At 40.4% G+C, this 18,787-nt stretch overlaps 1 protein-coding gene across 4 annotated transcripts in view; it reads left to right on the plus strand.

Annotated features, from left to right (window-relative positions):
- The window catches only part of POU6F2 (POU class 6 homeobox 2), a 456,399-nt gene that overhangs the window by 155,588 nt on the left and 282,024 nt on the right, over positions 1–18,787 (plus strand). For all 4 annotated transcript variants that reach the window (XM_075826933.1, XM_075826935.1, XM_075826934.1 and 1 more), the window contains exon 3: positions 16,822–16,913. In XM_075826933.1, coding sequence (XP_075683048.1) covers positions 16,822–16,913 — 92 coding nt within the window. The remainder of the gene's footprint in view (positions 1–16,821; positions 16,914–18,787) is intronic.

The raw sequence follows: 18,787 nt of genomic DNA on the forward strand, positions 1-18,787 counted from the left end.
GAATCTGGGATAGTTGGGAGGTCTGGTCACAATCTAAATTCGCTATATGTATGTTGTTTTTTGGAGTGCGGGAGGAAACCTCAGTACCTTGATGAAACCCACGCAGACATGGGGAGAAAATACAAACTCCATGAAAATGAGGACTTCAATTCTGTAAGTTCATGTTATTACCCCCATTTTCAATCAGAGAGCATATTTATCACATATGGGGGGTGATAATATGAAAAAAAGTGTAGTGAGATGAGATGAAGAGCGATTTTTAGCATAAATACCTATGAACGCTACATTTGCGATACTCGTTACACGCTACAGTCATAGGAATAACGATTTCGCTAGAGAAAAATGTCTATGCTCAATTCTATTCATATATGAGGAGAAGACCAAAGGGACTTCAGTCTAAGCTGACAGGGAGCCGGTTGTCGGGATTGACGCTGAACAGCATTGAGCAGCTTGCAAAGTATTGTAATACATGCAAGCTGTAGAAGAAAAATGATTCAACATTTCAAATTAATCCCTTTCCTCCGCAGCTATTTTTTGGATTGTCATTTTCGCTTTTTTCTACCCTACCTCTCAAAAGTTAGAAACTTATTTATTTTTTCGTTGATATAGCCATATGCTGCCTTGTCTTTTGCAGGACGAGCTGTAGTTTTTCACGACACCATTTATTGTACCATATAATGTACTAGGAAACTGGAAAATATTTCTTTGTGGGGTAGAATAGGAAATAAACAGTGATACCTTCATAGTTTTATGGCATTCACAATGCGGTAAAAATGACATGTTAACTTTATTCTGAACATCAATACGATTATGGCGATACCAATTTTATATATTTTTTTTATGTTTTTCTACTTTTACAAGGAAAAAACATTTGTTAAAAATAAAAAATGTGATTGAACGGTGTGAAGGTTTTGGCAATCATAAGACTTTTTGATCATTTTTCATTCCATTTTTCGTGAGAGATGAGCTAATCAAAAAACAGCGACTCTGGCGTTTAATTTTTTCACAGTGCCGGTTAAATAATGTTATATTATAATAGTTCAGACTTTTACGGACGCTGCAATACCAGTTATGTTAAGCCCTCCGGCAGGGCTTAATGGGAGTACAAAGGTGGCAGACCTAGGGACATTCATAAGACCCCCCCAGGCGGCCAAGACAACCATCGTCAACCCGCGATCGCGTCATGGGGGGCTGATGGAACGTCATATAGGGCTGCCCCCTGTTTCTAACCCCTTAGATCGCGGCATCTAAGGGGTTAGTCAGGCGGGATCCCACTCGTTACATTGAAGTGTCAGCTGTTATATACAGCCAATACGCTCGTCTTATGGAGTGGGCACAGCCCGTTATATATAGTGTTATTAAAGTGGTTCCATGTTGGATGAATAAATTCACTTTATTTGAGTGCTGCTTCACGTTCTCTTTTTTGGATATCCAACACATAAGGAGAGTGTAATGACGGAGTAGGGAGACAGACAGGTGAGCCCTAATCTACCCGCCACTCAGTCCCTGCCTACTTGCAACGGCCCGTCCTAGGCGACGGCGTACAACTGGGCGACGGTCCCTACGCTCAATAAGTGCACGACAGACAAACAGACAAGGGTATAAAGAAGCTAAGGGAAAAGGGGCAGATGCCCACGGCAACACAGTGAGCAACAAGAGTAGTGAACGAGCCGAGTCAAACCAGGAGTGCACGAGGTACAAATCGCAGAGCAGGAGCGTAGTCAGTAAAACCAGGGTCAAAAATGAAGCAAGGTCAATAATCATAGCAGGAGCAGCAGAGCCAGGAAACAGAAAAGAATCACAGGCAAAGGAGGAGCATGAAATGCAGGTATAAATAGACAGAGGGCGGGAGCTAGCTCCGTCTGGCCAGGCTGTGATAGGCTCTCCTACTCCTCAGCCTCCCAGCCTGACTGGTAGAAGATCGTGTCACTCTATCAGACTTAGGAGCAGGTGCAGATTGATTACCCACGGGCGTCGACACAGAAGCTGTGTCTGGCAGATCCTTTACAGAGAGGTCACTCCTTTATTTTTGAAGCCCTGCACCAGCCTAGTCAGGCATTTGTTCACAGTGCTGCTCCAAACCTTTGTTTTTTTCTAGTGTTATTAAAGTATAATGTAGAGGCTCTTGTGTATGTCTTGTGTATACCTGTTTTAATTGATGTGCCACTTATGGTTTGTCTGTGATCTTCATTCCTTCTTCAGCTTTGGTATAGTTCCCCTAATGCAGACTACATTTCTCATTATGCCTATGGCTTTGCAGAGACAGAGGGGTGGAGTCTCATCACACTGCACTTGCTCTGCTCTGAGTCCTTCCTAAGTACAGTAAGTGATAGATCATTGACAGAACTTCTGTCCTCACACTGCAGGGTCTCAGTGTATCCTTTGTGATGCAGCTCAGCCTGTTTCCTGCTTGTGTCAGTTTTTACACAGGAGATAGTGAAAAGCAGCATCTCGTAGAAATACACTAAACTCAGTGTGAGTCATGAGAGTTCTATAACTCTGCAGCTAATCATTGTATGGACTCACCTATTATATCACTGCACTCCTGTTCCTTTAGATATTGCAGAAATTATCTCAGTAGCACTATATGCATAGGGACATACAGAGGGACAAGGCTAGGGGACATACAAAGGGTGGAGCTGGGTGGGGGGGGGGGGTGGCGGTGGGAGGTGTCTCACTGCTGCCTGGAGGGATTTGGTTGGTGATTATGTAATCCTATAGTTTACAGAAATGTATCTACACAGGAAAGACTGACCTACTGTCTACACATGAGAGCATGGTCTATTTTGGTGGTCAGACTGACACAGCTGCCCATAATGAAAGGGTTCAAAACATATAGATGCAACTGACCTGGGAAGAAACACATGACACTGCTAGAATACTGCTGCTGAGTTAGCATGAAATGTGCAAAAAAGAAAAATTCCGGAGTTCTTCTTTAAAACCAATTACAAAAATGTATTATTTTCACATAAAAGATGCAATGAAAAAACAAACAAACAAAAAAAAAGTTGCAAAGGTGTTCATAGCCTTTGAGCTATAGTACTGTCTTCAAAACTTCTAGGTTAATCTCTTCCCGCGCCACGACGTACTATTGCGTCGTGGTGGGGGTGGTAATGTTTGGAACAGGCTCACCCGCTGAGCCCGCTCTGTATGCAGCAAGTGTTAGCTGGGTTTTACGGGGGGGGGGGGAGGGGGCAATGGTTGTCATGGCAGCCCCGGGGCCTAATGAAGGCCGCCAGGGTTACCTTTCTTCATCTTCTGTTAAGCCATGTCTCTGGCACGGCTTGACGGAGCCTGTAAAAATGAAAATTTTTGACACTACGTTTAGTATTGCAGTGTATTGTACCAGCGATTTAACGATCGCTTGTTCAAGTCCCCTAGGGGGACTAATAAAATGTGTAAAAAAAAAAGTTAAATAATGTTTTTAGCAGTGTAAAAAACTATTTAAAAATGTAAAAAAAAAACTTTTCCTATTTTTCCTCTGAGTAATGTCAAAAATTAAAAAAACTACAAAATTGGTGTTGCTGCATCCGTAAAAGTCAGAACTATTACAATATAAAACACAGTAAAAATATATAAAACGCCGTAATCGCTGTTTCTTGTCTCACATAAAAATTTTATAAAAATTTGTCAAAAAGTCTCATGTAGCCCAAAATGGTACCAATTGAAACTATAGCTCGCCCTGCAAAAAAATAAGCCCTCATACCGCTCAATCGATGGAAAAATAAAAAAGTTATAGCTCTCAGAATGAGGCGACAAAACACAAATTTTATTTTTAACAATTAGTTTCTTCCTTGTAAAAGTAGTAAAATATAAAAAAAAACAATATAAATTTGGTATTGCCATAATCGTATTGACTGGTAGAATAAAGTGAACATGCCATTTTTAACGTATAATGAAAGCCGTAAAAACGAAACCCCTCAAAAGATTTAGGAATCACAATTTTTTTTCCCAATACATTATATTTACAAATTGTACCGTTAAAAACTACAACTCGTCCTGCGAAAAATAAGCTCTAATATGGCTATAATGACAGAAAAATAAAAAAGTTATGGCTTTTGGAATATGGGGAAGACAAAATATAGAAAAGGAAAATCAAAAAAATGGCTGGGTCCTGAAGGGGTTAGGTCTCTGCAGTTCTGATGATTTTGTAAAGATATTTTTATGTAGACATAGACGGAAGTAACATGTGTGAAATCTGCACATATTAAACTTGAAGGTGCAGTGTTTTTCCTTTTCTTCTTGGGTCAGAGTTTTAGCCACAAACATGAATGTTTTTTCATCTTTTACGAAAAAGTACAGTTTGACGCAATATTGTATGGAGGCGCCTTTGTGTATAATGTGCTGTGTTGAATTTTGACAATGTGCCGGGTGTCTACTTTCAGAAAATATACGGGTATGTGGTGTTAGTATAAATTTTTCATTAATACTTTTGTTTTATTTGTATACTGTATGTCAAAAGAATGAAACTTGTCCTGGCTATCAGAGGTGCAAAATGGACAGAAAATCCTGGCAACAAAAGGGTTAAAAGGATATATACACCATTGATAGTTTCATTAATCACATTTTCCCTTGTCTTTGCATTCCAATGAACAATAATAATGTGAAATAATAATTCACAGAAATATCCTTTTTTAATACATAATCTTCACTGTCAACAGCTCGGATAGGAAATGTCATCTTAATATCATGGGAAACATGGAAGATCCCAGTGACCCTTAGATGATTATGTTTGAGTTAACACATTTGTGGTAGACTGCAGCAGAACCAGTATGTACACCATAGTTCATAAGAAATGCATAGACTATCAAACAGAAGATGCTCATTGCCGCACATAGAATGGCTCTTTCTGCTATATCTCACCTACAATGTCCTATTTATTTTACCCATTGTTTGAACTGTATTAGATTGTGTTAGCACAATATGTTATAACATCTTCTTGGATCCAATTTTCAAATACGCGTGCTATAAGAAAACATAGCAATGAAATATATGGCACAGTATTTGTAATACATATTGGAATATACAGCATTCAAATGCATACCGTGATCAGAAAATGTTTACACTTTAACAACCAAAACAAGGAACCTGGATAATAACAATTATGAGATACCGGTAATATTATTCACCAAAGTATAAAAAGAAAATTTATGAAATGTTATAGTAGGCCTTCTTTCAGCCACTTCCAACCTAGAGGCTAAAGTGAACACAGTGGATTCCCCTTGATGGTGTCCTTCACAGATATGTCTATATCTCGACTTTCAATTAGTTTTTTCAATAAAAGGGTCAATCAGTCCGTTTTGTGCAACTATAAATGTACTTTTTATTCAAAACTATTTTTACTTTTTGAGATACAGCTGCTCTGTATCCTGCACACTGTGAATTTGTCAGGTCCGCGGGACTGTCGGGTTCAGTAACAGCAGGTCCTGCGTGTCTCTGATACGCAGGAACAGAGCTAGCCTTAGGATAGATGGCGCCCCATGCAAAATTAGCTTTCGGCGCTCCACCCCCATTATGAAAAAAATGTCCCACATAAAAGTATAATGGCGCCCCACCGTATAATGCCCTTTATAGTGCCCCTACACAGTATATTGCCTCACACACAGAATAATGCCCATTTAGTGCCCCCACACAGTATATTGCCTCTTTAGTGCCCCCCATACAGTATAATGCCCCGTAGCTTCCCCATACAGTATAATAATATTTAATAGTATAATATATAACCCTTTCAAGGACACAGTAGTTTGATCTCTAATTGCGCCCACAGTATCATGCCCCCTAAGTGACACACACAGTATATTGCCCACTGTAGTGCTCCTACACAGTATAATGTCCGCTTAGTGGCCCCCACACAGTATAATGCCCCCTTCCCCTGGGGGCCCTATGCAGCCTTCCCCTTGTAGATAGTGCCCCCTGTAGATTGTGCCATACAGCCCTTTTAGATTGTGCCCTAATCCCCACCTCCCCCTTGCAGACAGTGCCATAATCCCACACCTCCCCCTTGTAGACAGTGCAATACACCCCCCCACCTCCCCCTTGTAGACAGTGCCACACAGCCCCCACCTCCTCCTTGTAGACAGTGCCATAATCCCCACCTCCTCCTTGGAGACAGTGCCAAATATCCCCCCTCCCCTTTACAGATAGTGCCATACAGCCCCTCACCTCCACCTTGTAGATAGTGTCATACAGCCCCCCACCTCCCCATGTAGACAGTGCCATACAGACCCCCACCTTACCATTGTAGACAGTGCCATACAGCCCCCCACCTCTCCATTGTACAGTGCCCCCTCCCCCTTTTACACAGTGCCATACAGGACCCCACCTCCCCCTTGTAGACAGTGCCATACAGCCCCACCTCCCCTTGTAGACAGTGCCACACAGCCCCCCACCTCCTCCTTGTAGAAAGTGTCAGAGCCCCTCATCTCCCCCTTGTAGACAGTGCCATACAGCCCACCACCTCCCCCTTGTAGACAGTGCCATACAGCCCCCCCACCTTCTCCTTGCAGACAGTGCCATACAGCTCCCACCTCTCCATGGTGGACAGTGCCCCCAAACAAAAAAAATTGTACTCACCTAGGCCCCGTTCCCACAACGCCACAATGACGACAACAGGATCCTTATGTAGGCTGGCGTGATCCAATGACGTCATCAAACCGACCTGCGCAGGGATCCTGTCCCTGTGCCTGATAGCCTAGTAGATGTAGATGGCCTAGTAAATGGCAAAGCAGGGAGATACTTCCCTGCTCTGCCATAGTGTTCAATAGTACCTGCGTCCTAAGGTCGCAGATACTCTTGAATGTGGTGCCGCTACTAGCGGCACCACTGTGCATGGGGGGCCCATCCCGGCGGGGGGGCACGGGCGCCCTCATTCCCAGTGTCACCGCTAGCAGCCGCTATGGCTGCTACAGGGGTATCAGTGCCACTGAGAGTAGAAGTGCCCAGGCGGAAAGGCAGCTGCAGAGTCGCCGGGCCCGGGTGCTTGTGAAACAAAAGCAGGGGAAGGGAGCCAGCTTAGCAAAGGCATAGATCACACACCCCAAAGACCGGCCCTGCGCAGGATCCACCTGTTATCCATCACATCTAAGTTATGAACTTAGATGTGATGGACAACAGCTCGATCCAGAATCTAAGAGACATGCAGGACCCACTGAAACTGAACCCGTCAGTCCCGCAGACCTGATGGGTACATGATTCAGCGTAAGATACAGCTGCTCTGTATACAGGATACAAATGAAAAAGAATTTTCAATAAAAACTGATTGACCTTTTTAAATAGCCTTAAACTAAGCTGTAATAATACAAACAGCCAAAAGTTGGATAGTGCTGTCATATATTAGCACCCAGCAGCGGTGCAATTTGAAACACCTGGGCCCGAATGCAAAATCTGTAGCAGGGACCCCAAATATAAAACCTAATTTATAGTACTGCTCTCCTCCTTTATTGTCCTTTATAATGCGCTTAGGTATTGTTAAATTATTAAGAGAAGATTTACGATTTGTTAAATTCCTGGTTCCGCAGCCGTTCTTCGATTTTTCATTTTCATTTTTTCCTCCCCGCCTCCATAGCTTTTTTATTTTTCTGTTGATATAGCCGTATATGGGGTTGTTTTTTGTGGGACAAGTTGAAGTTTTTAATGTTAGAATTTAAAGTACCGAATAAGGTACTAAGGAAAAAAACTGCAATTCCTCCATAGTTTTTGGACTTTCTTGGTTATGCCATTCACCGTGCAGTAAAAATAACATGTTATCTTTATGTGGGTCAATATGATTATGGCAATACCAAATTTATATAGTTTCACGATGATGTACTACTTTTACAAAGAAAAAACTATTTGTTAAAAAATATATTTTGTGTTGCAATATTCTGAGACCATTAACTTTTTTATTTTTCTGTCGATGGAGCAGTGTAAAGGGCATGCTTTTTGCAAGTCTACTCCATATTACCCCCTGGCGGCCGTGATGTACAATTACGTCAAATGTCGCCAGGGGGTTCAATAAAACCATGTTCAGACCTATCAATGGATAAATGTAATGGTATTTTTATCATTGTGTTGCAGTAGGGAATGCCACTCCATGGTATCTGTACAATAATATAACCATGTTAGATGGAGCTATCTCATTATACAAATTAGTGCTTTAGATCTATAGATTCTGTACACTGTGATTATATCACAGCAACATGAAGTTTGGTGGAAGTGCCCATGTATAGCTTTTGCACCAATTCCCAGGAGCTTCAATGGAACCTTCAATGGAACCACAGGCTCCAGGGCCCAGGTACGACCACAACCACTGCACTCTCTATAGTTATACCTCTGTCATCCAGCCAGCAGAAAGTCACCAATGAGTTATTTTCCCACAAAAGGGAAAAATATTTTTGGGGATTCTTTATCCGGACTTTGGTGGGAATGTACACCCACTACATTCTCTTATTTGATAATTAAATGTTAGATTCTAGGATCTGTCTAGGGACATATTCCATCTAATCTATGTTATAATGCGATAAAGTGCTAAAGTATGCTAAAATAATACTCCACCAGGATCTAGCTTCATACACATAAACTTTTTCCCATTTGAACGTAAGAAAAAAATCTTTGTTTTCATGAGTGATATTTTAAGAAAACTGTTTTCTTTGTTTTGTTTCTTTAGAATTCTAATAGGGCATCTTATCCCGGTCTGGAAATGACAGTGGTCATTTAAATGCCAGACGTATTTTGACAGAAATCACTTTATAAAAATGTCAGCAAGTCTCTGTGTTTTTATTAGTTTGTTCCAAAATCAATTTAGATATTTCAGCTGAGTGCTTGTAAGTATTCCCAAAGCAATGTCCATTTCTGACTTTCTGCACAAAGGATATTACAGATTAATCAGATTTTCAAATTTACGCATTATAGCTTTGCACTTTTATTACTTAATCCTATTTTGTAGCCCTTCTCTGATTGTAATGAGGCCATAGAGATAGATATTCCATTGAATTATATGTAGTAGTCAATTTTATTATCATTATAATGCTCTAAGATACTGTTAAATTATTAAGAGAAGATATGATGTTGGTTAAAAAAGACCATGCTCAGACCTATCAATGAATAAATGTAATAGTATTTTATTATTGTGTAGCGGTAGTGAATGCAGAGGATGGTATAAGTGGCCAGTGTGGTGCAATGACATTCTATGATATCTGTACAATAATAGAGCCATGTTACGGCTTGCCAATGAGCGCTCATTTACTTCCTCCAAATGGAGCAATAATCTTTAGTATGGGAATGAACGATTGTTACTACTCTCGTTCGTCCGCATGCATTATCATCATGTCGGCAGCACATCCCCCTGTTTACACAGGGACATGTGCTACTGACCAGCGTCCATTTTTTTGGCCACAAAAAGTAGCAATAAGCCGATTAACGAGCGTTTCCTCGGCTGAACTTTGACCTGTTTACACAGGGCAATGATCACAAACAAGCGTACATGTGAACGCTCGTTCACCAAATCATTGGCCCGTGTAAATGGGCCATTAGATGGACCTATACCATTATGCAAATTAGTGCATTAGATCTAAGGATTATTTATCTGTATGATGATATCACAGCAGCATCTAATGTCATTGAAGTTTGGTGGAAGGGCCCATGTATAGCTTATGTAATATTGCCCAGGAGCGTCAAGCATGCCCCCGATATTGTTTGGCATGTACGCTTCAATAACAATAGCATTGGTGATATACGTTTAGTACAATACAGTCTGAAGATATCACAAACTAGTAAAATAGATTATACAGTATATAATATAATTAAGTAAATTGAATCTCATGCATACTCACGCTAGAATTATTACACTTAATCATACCCTCTAAGAGTAATAAGTATTGAATCCAAGAGAGTGAGACTATGGTGTCACACAACGGCGTCTTCATGCGGCCAAAGCCACACTCTTTTGTGGTCGCCAATGGCCACACAATTTTGCCGGGTATTCAAAACAGCGACCATTCATTTGGGTATTTGCGACCATTCAAAACAGAATGTGGGTCTGATTTCGGCCACCACTTTGTGAGACAATACCCTAATAGAAGGGGAGAAAATATGAATTTCAGATATTCTCGACTGCTGGCAACAGATATAATGATTTTTAAAAAAGAAAAACTGCACAGCCAATAGTGAGCTCTCGTAATAATAGTTAATTCTATGATACCAAACCAGTGGCATTCTAATGAGGCAGATGTTAGGTGTTTTTTTCCGTGAAGAGTGAATTGTAGACATCGTTATTAAAGGTCATTATTGACTATGGAACAATGCATAGAAGAATTCAATCTGGGAGGCCTGATTCACACAAGTGTATTTTACAACCGTATGATGGCCGTTAAAGCAACGGCTGTCACACGGACCTATGTAATTCAATAGGGCCGTTCACACGGCTATTATTTGAATGGATCGTGTGAAGAGTCCGTTGAAAAATAGAACCTGTTCTATTATTTTCCATTTTCACGGATCCCTCCATAGGTTCAAGTCTATGTGGATCCGTAAAAACAGGACCCGAACAGGGGCACCTCGTACGTGAAACACATCACGTTTTCCCCATCTGAGTTTCCCCACATTCGTGTGAATTTAGCCTTAAGCAAATACTTAAGCTAAGTTTACACATAGAGATTTTTGTTGTGATTCAACCAAAAGTAACCATTTGTAAGTGATTATAGCACTATTTGAATTTATTAATAATTGTAACCATTGCTAATAATATTTATGTGTCGTGGTAATAAACATTTGTCTGTCAATCACCAGATAGATTCTTTACAGTAGGCTATTAAAATAAAAAATAGAGGATGCAGCTTTACCTGTGAAATCACCCCTCCAGATAAAGGGCAAAATGAAGCATACATTATGAGAATGGTACACTGTTTATACTGGCATGAAGAAAGTGCCATGGGCGCCTCCTTGGTGCTTCTAAAACAAAGCTGTTTAAAAAAAAAATACATTCACTGAGACACCTAGACACTAATTTTTACCATAGTCTAGAAACAAAATATGTTGATCTTCATGTAATCTGAAAAAGGATAGAATTAAATCATATTGTGAGTTGATTTAAAACAATGTAAGGGCCTGTTCACATCTGCATTGGAGGGTCCGTTAGGGACCTCAGTCGCAGATCTGGCAGTGATTACTGGAAACAATAGCATGTTGCGCTATTGTTTCCAACAAAACCATGGATACCCCGACGGAAAGCTGACGGAAACCATTAATGTCCCCAGGACAAATGGTATGTCTATGAAGTTATATCATAACATATATTACAATTACTTCGGTCTTTATTCAGATGAGATGCTTGTACTTCTGTTCCTCAAAGAAATATGAATTTCTGGACTAATACCAAATTAAAAGAATATTACCTCAGTGTACCAAGCATTTCCTTGTGAATAAGGCAGGCAGCACCTGATCATATAGGGTAAATATCATTATACTTTGATGTAAACGTTATTTATTTAGGTTACATATAAGAGAGCATGATAGTTTGCAAAAACACAACACAAGCTTCAGGTATCTACAATACAATGGGATAGATTTACTAATACGGTTTTAAATTCAGACAGCCTAGAGTTACATTAGATGCACAAATTTATCACATTTTCTCATGCTGGATGATAAATTTGAAACACCTTTAGACACTTCGGTATAATTTTATACGAGACCTTGGGTGGCTTATTTTAGTCCACTTCTTTTCACCAAAATTGTGGTGCAATTTGATGCATCTTAAGCCATTTGCCTTTCCTGCTATCACAGTCTATACATGATCGATAGTTCAGGTAACAGTAGACAGTGAGGAAATGTACATATGTAATTGAAAAAAACAGCAATTCCTCAATTGTTTTTTGTCTACCCATTTTACAGCGTTCATTCTGCGGTAAAAATGACATTGACTTCGAATCTTCCCGACCGTCTCACCTCTTTGTTGGAGATGCGGTATGGATAATGGTACCCTTCTCCACACTTTCTGGTCTTGCCCACTACTAGCAGAATTTTGGGACAGGGTTAAGAAGGTGATCTTCGAAGTAACTGACACCACCTGTAACATGGACGCGGCCTTCTTTCTCCTCCATCACTGTGACATTCCGGCTAACACCTACAAACGCTCTCTGCTTCACTTTTTAGTGATGGCTGCATGACACTGTATTCCCTTGCGCTGGAAGAAATCCTCTCCTCCGACATTGTCCCTCTGGGTTTCAAAGGTCAATGACCTTATGCATATGGAGGACCTGACTTCCTCCATTCACGATACTCACGCTAGGTTCTGCCGCACGTGGGCTCCTTGGATCGTGTTTCAGGACACTGACTTCTACACAGACATTCTTGGAAGTGTGGACACTGATGGATAGCTCGTGGGATCCCGGTCGGGAGTGGCGGGGGTCTCCTCGGTGGGAGTTGCTATTCCTCCCTCCCCTTCTCGCCCTTCTATTCCCTTCTTTTACTTCTGTTTAGGTCTGTTTCTCTTATGCATAGTGGGGAGTTTTCATGAGTATATTCTAGAGAAGACATATAATGCTACCTCGTGGAAGGTTTACAGTGTGAGGTTCAAATTCATACATCTTTATTTCTGTAAGTTGTTATATCTTCCCATATGTACTTGATGTATCTTGTATTCTGTAAACATGTGGCTATTGGCCATGAAAATAAAGAATTAAAAAAAAAAAAAAAAATGACTGACTTTATTCTGTGGGTCAGCACATTTACGGCGATACCAAATTTGTATAATGTTTTTATGTTTTACTACTATTACAAAATAAAAACTTTCTGTGATATATACCTGTACGACTCAATCACTTTTATTTTCTATTTGTTCAGAGAGACGAGGTGTCCAAAAAAACTGTTTCTGCCACTTTTTCTTTCTTTTTTTTAGGGTGTTCACTGTGCTAGATAGGTAACATAATATTTTTATAAAATCACATCAATTCAGACGTGGCCATACCAATTATGTTTATTTTTTTATTGTTTACACTATTTTAAATAAAAACTAGAAAAATATTTTAGTTTTTCAACTTACATTTTTTTATATATATATATTTTTGAAAAGTTTATTAAACTTATGTTTAATAAAAAAAATTATTCCCACTAGGGTACTAAAGTACTAAAAACATGCGATTGTTTGATCGCTTGTACAATACACTGCAATGCTTATGTATTGCAGTGTATTTTCCCTCTGACAAGGCTTAACAGTACTAACACAGCCGACCTAGGGGACTTCATTAGGTCCCTGGCTGCCATGACAACCCATCTGCACCCAGTGGTCTCGTTGCTTGGGGGCCGATGAAGTGACAGAGGGCCCCCCTCAGATGTCTAACCGCCTGGAGACCACGGTTGCTATTGACCGCAGCATCTAAGGGATCAAAGTTATATCCAATCACAGCCGTTAGAGCAGAGTGTCAGCTGTAATCTACAGCCGACATCCGCCACATATGGAGCGGGCTCAGCTTATGAGCCCACTTCATGCATACTTCCCCTTCTGCCTTGCACCACACATATACGGCAGATATCGAGAAGGGTTTTAAAAATAAAATTATATTTTTAATGCTAAAAGGGGTTTCTTTTTTCTGAGGGGGAGACTTTCTTTAAATTAAACTTTATTAAACTTAATTTTACTTTTTTATTATGTTCCACTAGGGGGCTTGATCGCTTATATAATGCTTTAAAAAATGTAGCATGTCAAAGCATTATTACCTCTGTGTCACTGGCAGTCAACCTTTACATGGCTTGATGGGCAGATACCGATGGCAGACCTGGGGGCCTTTGTTAGTTCCCCAGTTTCCATGGAAACCCATCAGCAACCCACACTGGCCTGACAGAACGGGCCCCCCTCTGTCAAACAACTTAGATGCCGCAGTTGCTATTTACTGTGGCATCTAAGGGGTTAAATGGCCGGGCTCAGAGTTTTCTCTGATCCAGGCCATTACAATGGAGTCACAGCTTCTGTGCCCATGCAATCACCATGACATACATGTACACCGTGATGTTGACATACATGTAAGTCATATTGTGTTACGGGGTTAAATTACACCACTTGAGGGAGTTTAGGAGCTTACTACATGTACGTCACAGCCGCCAATGGGTACTATGGAGCAGGCTCATGGGCTGAACCCGATCCATACTCGGCAGGTATCTTCTGTATGATTCAGAAAAAAACCTCACTGCAGTGGCCATAATCGGAGGTAGGGCTTATTAGTTGCCTGTAAATAAGACAATACACTGCAATACAGAGGAACTACAAAAAAAGTAAAAAAAAAAGTGAAATAACATTTTTAACAATGTACAAAAAGTAAAAAAAAAGGAAATGTTATCGCCACGTCCATAAAAGTCTGAACTATTAAAATATCATGTTATTTAACCCTCTGGATAAATACCATAGAGATCAATTTAAAAAAGTGCCAGAATTGCTGTTTTTTGATCACCTCACTACCCTACAAAAAATGCTTTAAAAAGTGATCAAAAAGTCATATGTAACTCATAATGATATGGATAAAAACTACAACTCACCTTGCAAAAAACAAGTGCACACACTTGATTGACGAAAAACGAACAATTTTATGGGTCTCAGAATATGGCGACACAAAAGAATTTTCTTTTAAACAAATAGGTTTTTCTTTATAAAAGTAGTACATCATAAAAAAAGAACAATATATATTTTGTATCGCTGTAATTGTATTGACCCACAGAATAAAATTACCTCGTCGTTTTTACCTCACGGTGAACGCCGCAACAACGAAACCCAAAAGAAAAAGAAGGAATTGCAGTTTTTTCCAATTGCACCACACAAAGACATTTTTTGACGTTTTCAAGTATATTATATAATACTTTAAATGGTGACATAAAAAACTACAAACTCATCCTGCAAACAACAAGCTCTCATATGGCTATGAGACTTAGAAAATAAAAAAATGGGACAGGACATGGCTGCAATGATGGACAGGAAAATAAAGGACTTTAAACAGACATCACGGCAAAGGTTTTAATGTCAGAGGCTACGCGTTTCAACACCGGACTGGTGTCTTCATCAGTCCGGTGTTGAAACGCGTAGCCTCTGACATTAAAACCTTTGCCGTGATGTCTGTTTAAAGTCCTTTATTTTCCTGTCCATCATTGCAGCGCCGGTGGTCCCATTTTTTTATTTTCTAAGTCTCAAATCTGGACAACAAACTTAGTTTGCTGTGTTTTGGACCTGGCAGCAGCCACAATGCTCGTTTGACACCAAACAGTGTCCATTGGTCTAGGTGAGCTTATTTCTAACAAAGTTTGCTACCTCTCCTAATCTAGCTTTTACTTTGAACTATGCGGTGCCGTGTCTCTTTTTCTCTCCTGTTCTACTCATATGGCTATGGCTATTGGATGGTGGGGAGGAAAAAACAAAAAGGAAAGAGCTAAAAATATCTGCTTAAAACCCAATTTATTTAAACAGGCCAACAGATCCGACATAGAGGGGAAGAGTGTAGAAGGAATTTCAATCTCGCCATAAGTGGGGAACCCAGTTCACCAACCCCCAGTAGTGCCATCTACTGACATGTGAGAAGATATGTAAGGGTAAGTACACAGGGCGGATACGCTGCGTAAAGGTACAGAGCGTATCCGCACTGGCATCCGCAGGGAATTCCGGCCGAAAAACCGCACCAAATTGTGGTGCAGTTGTTCGCTGTGTTTCGTGAATGTCCGGTGCGGAAATCCTGCTAAACTTACCATGGCGACGCATCCCTCTGATATTCTGGTGTTCTGCATGGGATCAAACGTCATCCCAGGAGGCCGACTTGGACAAACAAGCACAGAATTGAAGGTTTTCTGCCGCAAAAATCGCAACATCTGCTATTTGTATTTGAATGCAATGCGGAAAACCCGCAACAAAAAAGCAGCGATTACGCAAATAAAATTTACATGCTGCAAATTTAAAAAACGCACCGCGGGTCAATTTATGAGCGTTTTTTCCACTTATCATTTATGCAGCGTGTGGATGACATATGAAATCTCATCCACTCTGCTGCTACTTTATTCTGCTGCGGATATTCCGCAACAAAATCCGTTGCGGAAAAACCGCTGTATTTACGCTACGTGGGAACTCGGCCTAAAAGTGAAACTTTCCATTAAACAAAATATTAGTTTGTATTTTATTTGCCTCTAGCACCAGGGTCTCCGCTTATGTTGCTTATTTAAATTCAATGTCCGAAATGATATAATTTATTAAATGACAATGATATTTCTTATAACAAACTTAACATGAGTTAGAAGGGTGACAGTAACAGGCTCAAAAAATATAATAACAAATATTGAAACAATTTATAATCAGTTATATCAGTTATGCATGGGCAGCTTGTGATGGGGACAGATATAATGGGGGTGTGATGAATATTTTATTCATTCTTTTTTCTTGCATGAGCGTTATAAGAAAGAAGTCAGTGTTGTACATCAGTAGTAAAAAGAAATCCTGCTCCTGGTGTTTCTTTATTTCTTTCATGTTTAGGAATTACACTAGCGCTCACTCATCGGAGCATGAAAATAAATTATACTACACAGTCACGCTGGGAAGTCATGTATGTAAATTGATGGATAATGCGACCCACATTAGCCTTACTGATGATAGGTTCAGTGTCTCCGCTGTCAGATCGCCGTATCTCCCTGAATGAGTCGGCTGCTCTGAATGAGCGTTAGCATAATTTATGCAGCTGATAAGTGATTTGAGCTCTCGGGTTATTGATAAACCATTTAAGCATATCATTTTCAGCCTGATGCTCTGTGACATCACAAGTGAAATGTAACGCGCTGATCTCTGCTTCACATAATAAGACACACAATCTCTTTACATTGTAGGGGCCAGAGGCAACTCCGTGCCGGCTGAGTCGGGTACAAACGATCCTCTTCACCCGAGCCAGTCTCATCCAGGATTCTCGGTTGGGCCTCAGGTAATGAAATCTTTAAAGATAGATGAATTATAGAACTATTCTATACACATTTGCTGAAATTTTGTGTTTATTTAGCATGCTTTTATTTATTTATTAATATGTGTTCAAAGTATTATTGCTGAGATCTTTGCATGTGGTTTGAAATTTGTGATTTGAATTATGCCGGTAAAGGGGATAAATTTGAGTAAGTTCATTAGAAAAAGAGTATAGCTTGTTTCACCAGGAAGACCCTTTAATGGTATTTCTAAGATTGGTCCAACCACTAAACAACCGTCAATCTTTTGATCATAGGGGAGGGGGGTATAAAAATTTTAGCATGCAATATGGAAACTAATTCGCTGAGTCCACTGGACCGATCAATTTATAGATACCCTTGAACTTGCTTTCCACTAAAATGTGCCTTAGGCCATTTATACGCGGCAGTATTTTGCATTAGTATTTGTAACCCAAAACCGGGAGTTTAACCTATACAGAGAAAAAGTATAATGGAAAGATGTGTACCTATCCTAAAATACTGCCATGTGAAAGTAACCTTATCTTATGTGATGTACAGTTAAATGCAGTATGTTGTTTCCTATTATCAGCCCTTTCAGACTATGGACAGGCTGACTGTAGTGTTCTCCAACAGGACTACTGGCAGGAAGCCGGAAAAGTATCTGCCCCCATTATCGTTAAGTCCCATATTTCCAGTTCCACCACAACTATTTATACATTGTGACTTATAGACCTTTGTATTGAACTTAAGTGCCCCTTTAATTGCTACTTGTAAAAAATACTTATGACTGGATCACAATATTTCCATAAAATAAGCTAAAACTTTCAGGAATAAGTCATTTTTATCAAAACTTCTAAATGCAAGACACATAAATTGGAAATTTTGAAGACATGTGTCACAACGCTTTTTTTCTGCATTAAATATGGAAAAGCAGCTTGTTAGACAAAATAGCTCCCTACGGAGAAGGTTTGACTGCTAGATAAGTAGCTCAAGCTCATTTTTCCAAACTCACATTTAACTGTTTAAAGATGATTTTCTACAGCTATTTTCTCTATTTCTACATTGTAATCGTACATTTATTCATAGAGGTAGTGGTGTAGCACAAAGCTACTCCACTAGAGCACTGCAAAGCCATGGTTTTGCAGTTCGGTTTTAAAGGGGTTATACAGGATTAGAAAAACATGGCTGGTTTATTCTTAAAAACAGCGCCACACCTAACCATTGGTTGTGTCTGGTATTGCATATCAGTTCCATATAAGACATACCAGCTGCAATACCAGACACAACACATAGATAAGTATTGTGCTGGTTTTTAAATCTTGAATAACCCCTTCAATGCTGTGGTTTTCCCATTAATCATGTGGTTTTTTCCAAATTGAAAAACATCCCACGGTATGCTCTAAAAAGGACAGGGGCGTAACTAGGAAAGACTGGGCCCCATAGCAAACTTTTGACTGGGGCCCCCCCTCCCCTGGGTGTCACACACCCCCCCCCCCCCTTGTAGATAGTGCCTTTTTTACAAACCACCCCTTTTGATAACGCCATACAGCCCCCCTGTAGATAACGCCATACAGCCCCCTTTGTAGATATCTACAGAGGGGGCTATATGGCGCTATCTACAGAGGGGGCTGTATGGCGCTATCTACAGAGGGGGCTGTATGGCGTTATCTACGGGAGGGCTGTATGGCGTTATCTACGGGGGGATGTATGCCGTTATCTACGGGGGGACTGTATGGCGTTCCCTACAGGGGGGGACTGTATGGCGTTCCCTATGGGGGGGGGGGGTATATGGCGTTCCCTACAGGGGGGACTGTATGGCGTTCCCTACAGGGGGGACTGTATGGCGTTCCCTACAGGGGGGACTGTATGGCGCTATCTA

This window comes from Rhinoderma darwinii, chromosome 5 (assembly GCF_050947455.1).
Source record: "Rhinoderma darwinii isolate aRhiDar2 chromosome 5, aRhiDar2.hap1, whole genome shotgun sequence".
NCBI classification, from domain to species: Eukaryota; Metazoa; Chordata; class Amphibia; order Anura; family Rhinodermatidae; genus Rhinoderma; species Rhinoderma darwinii.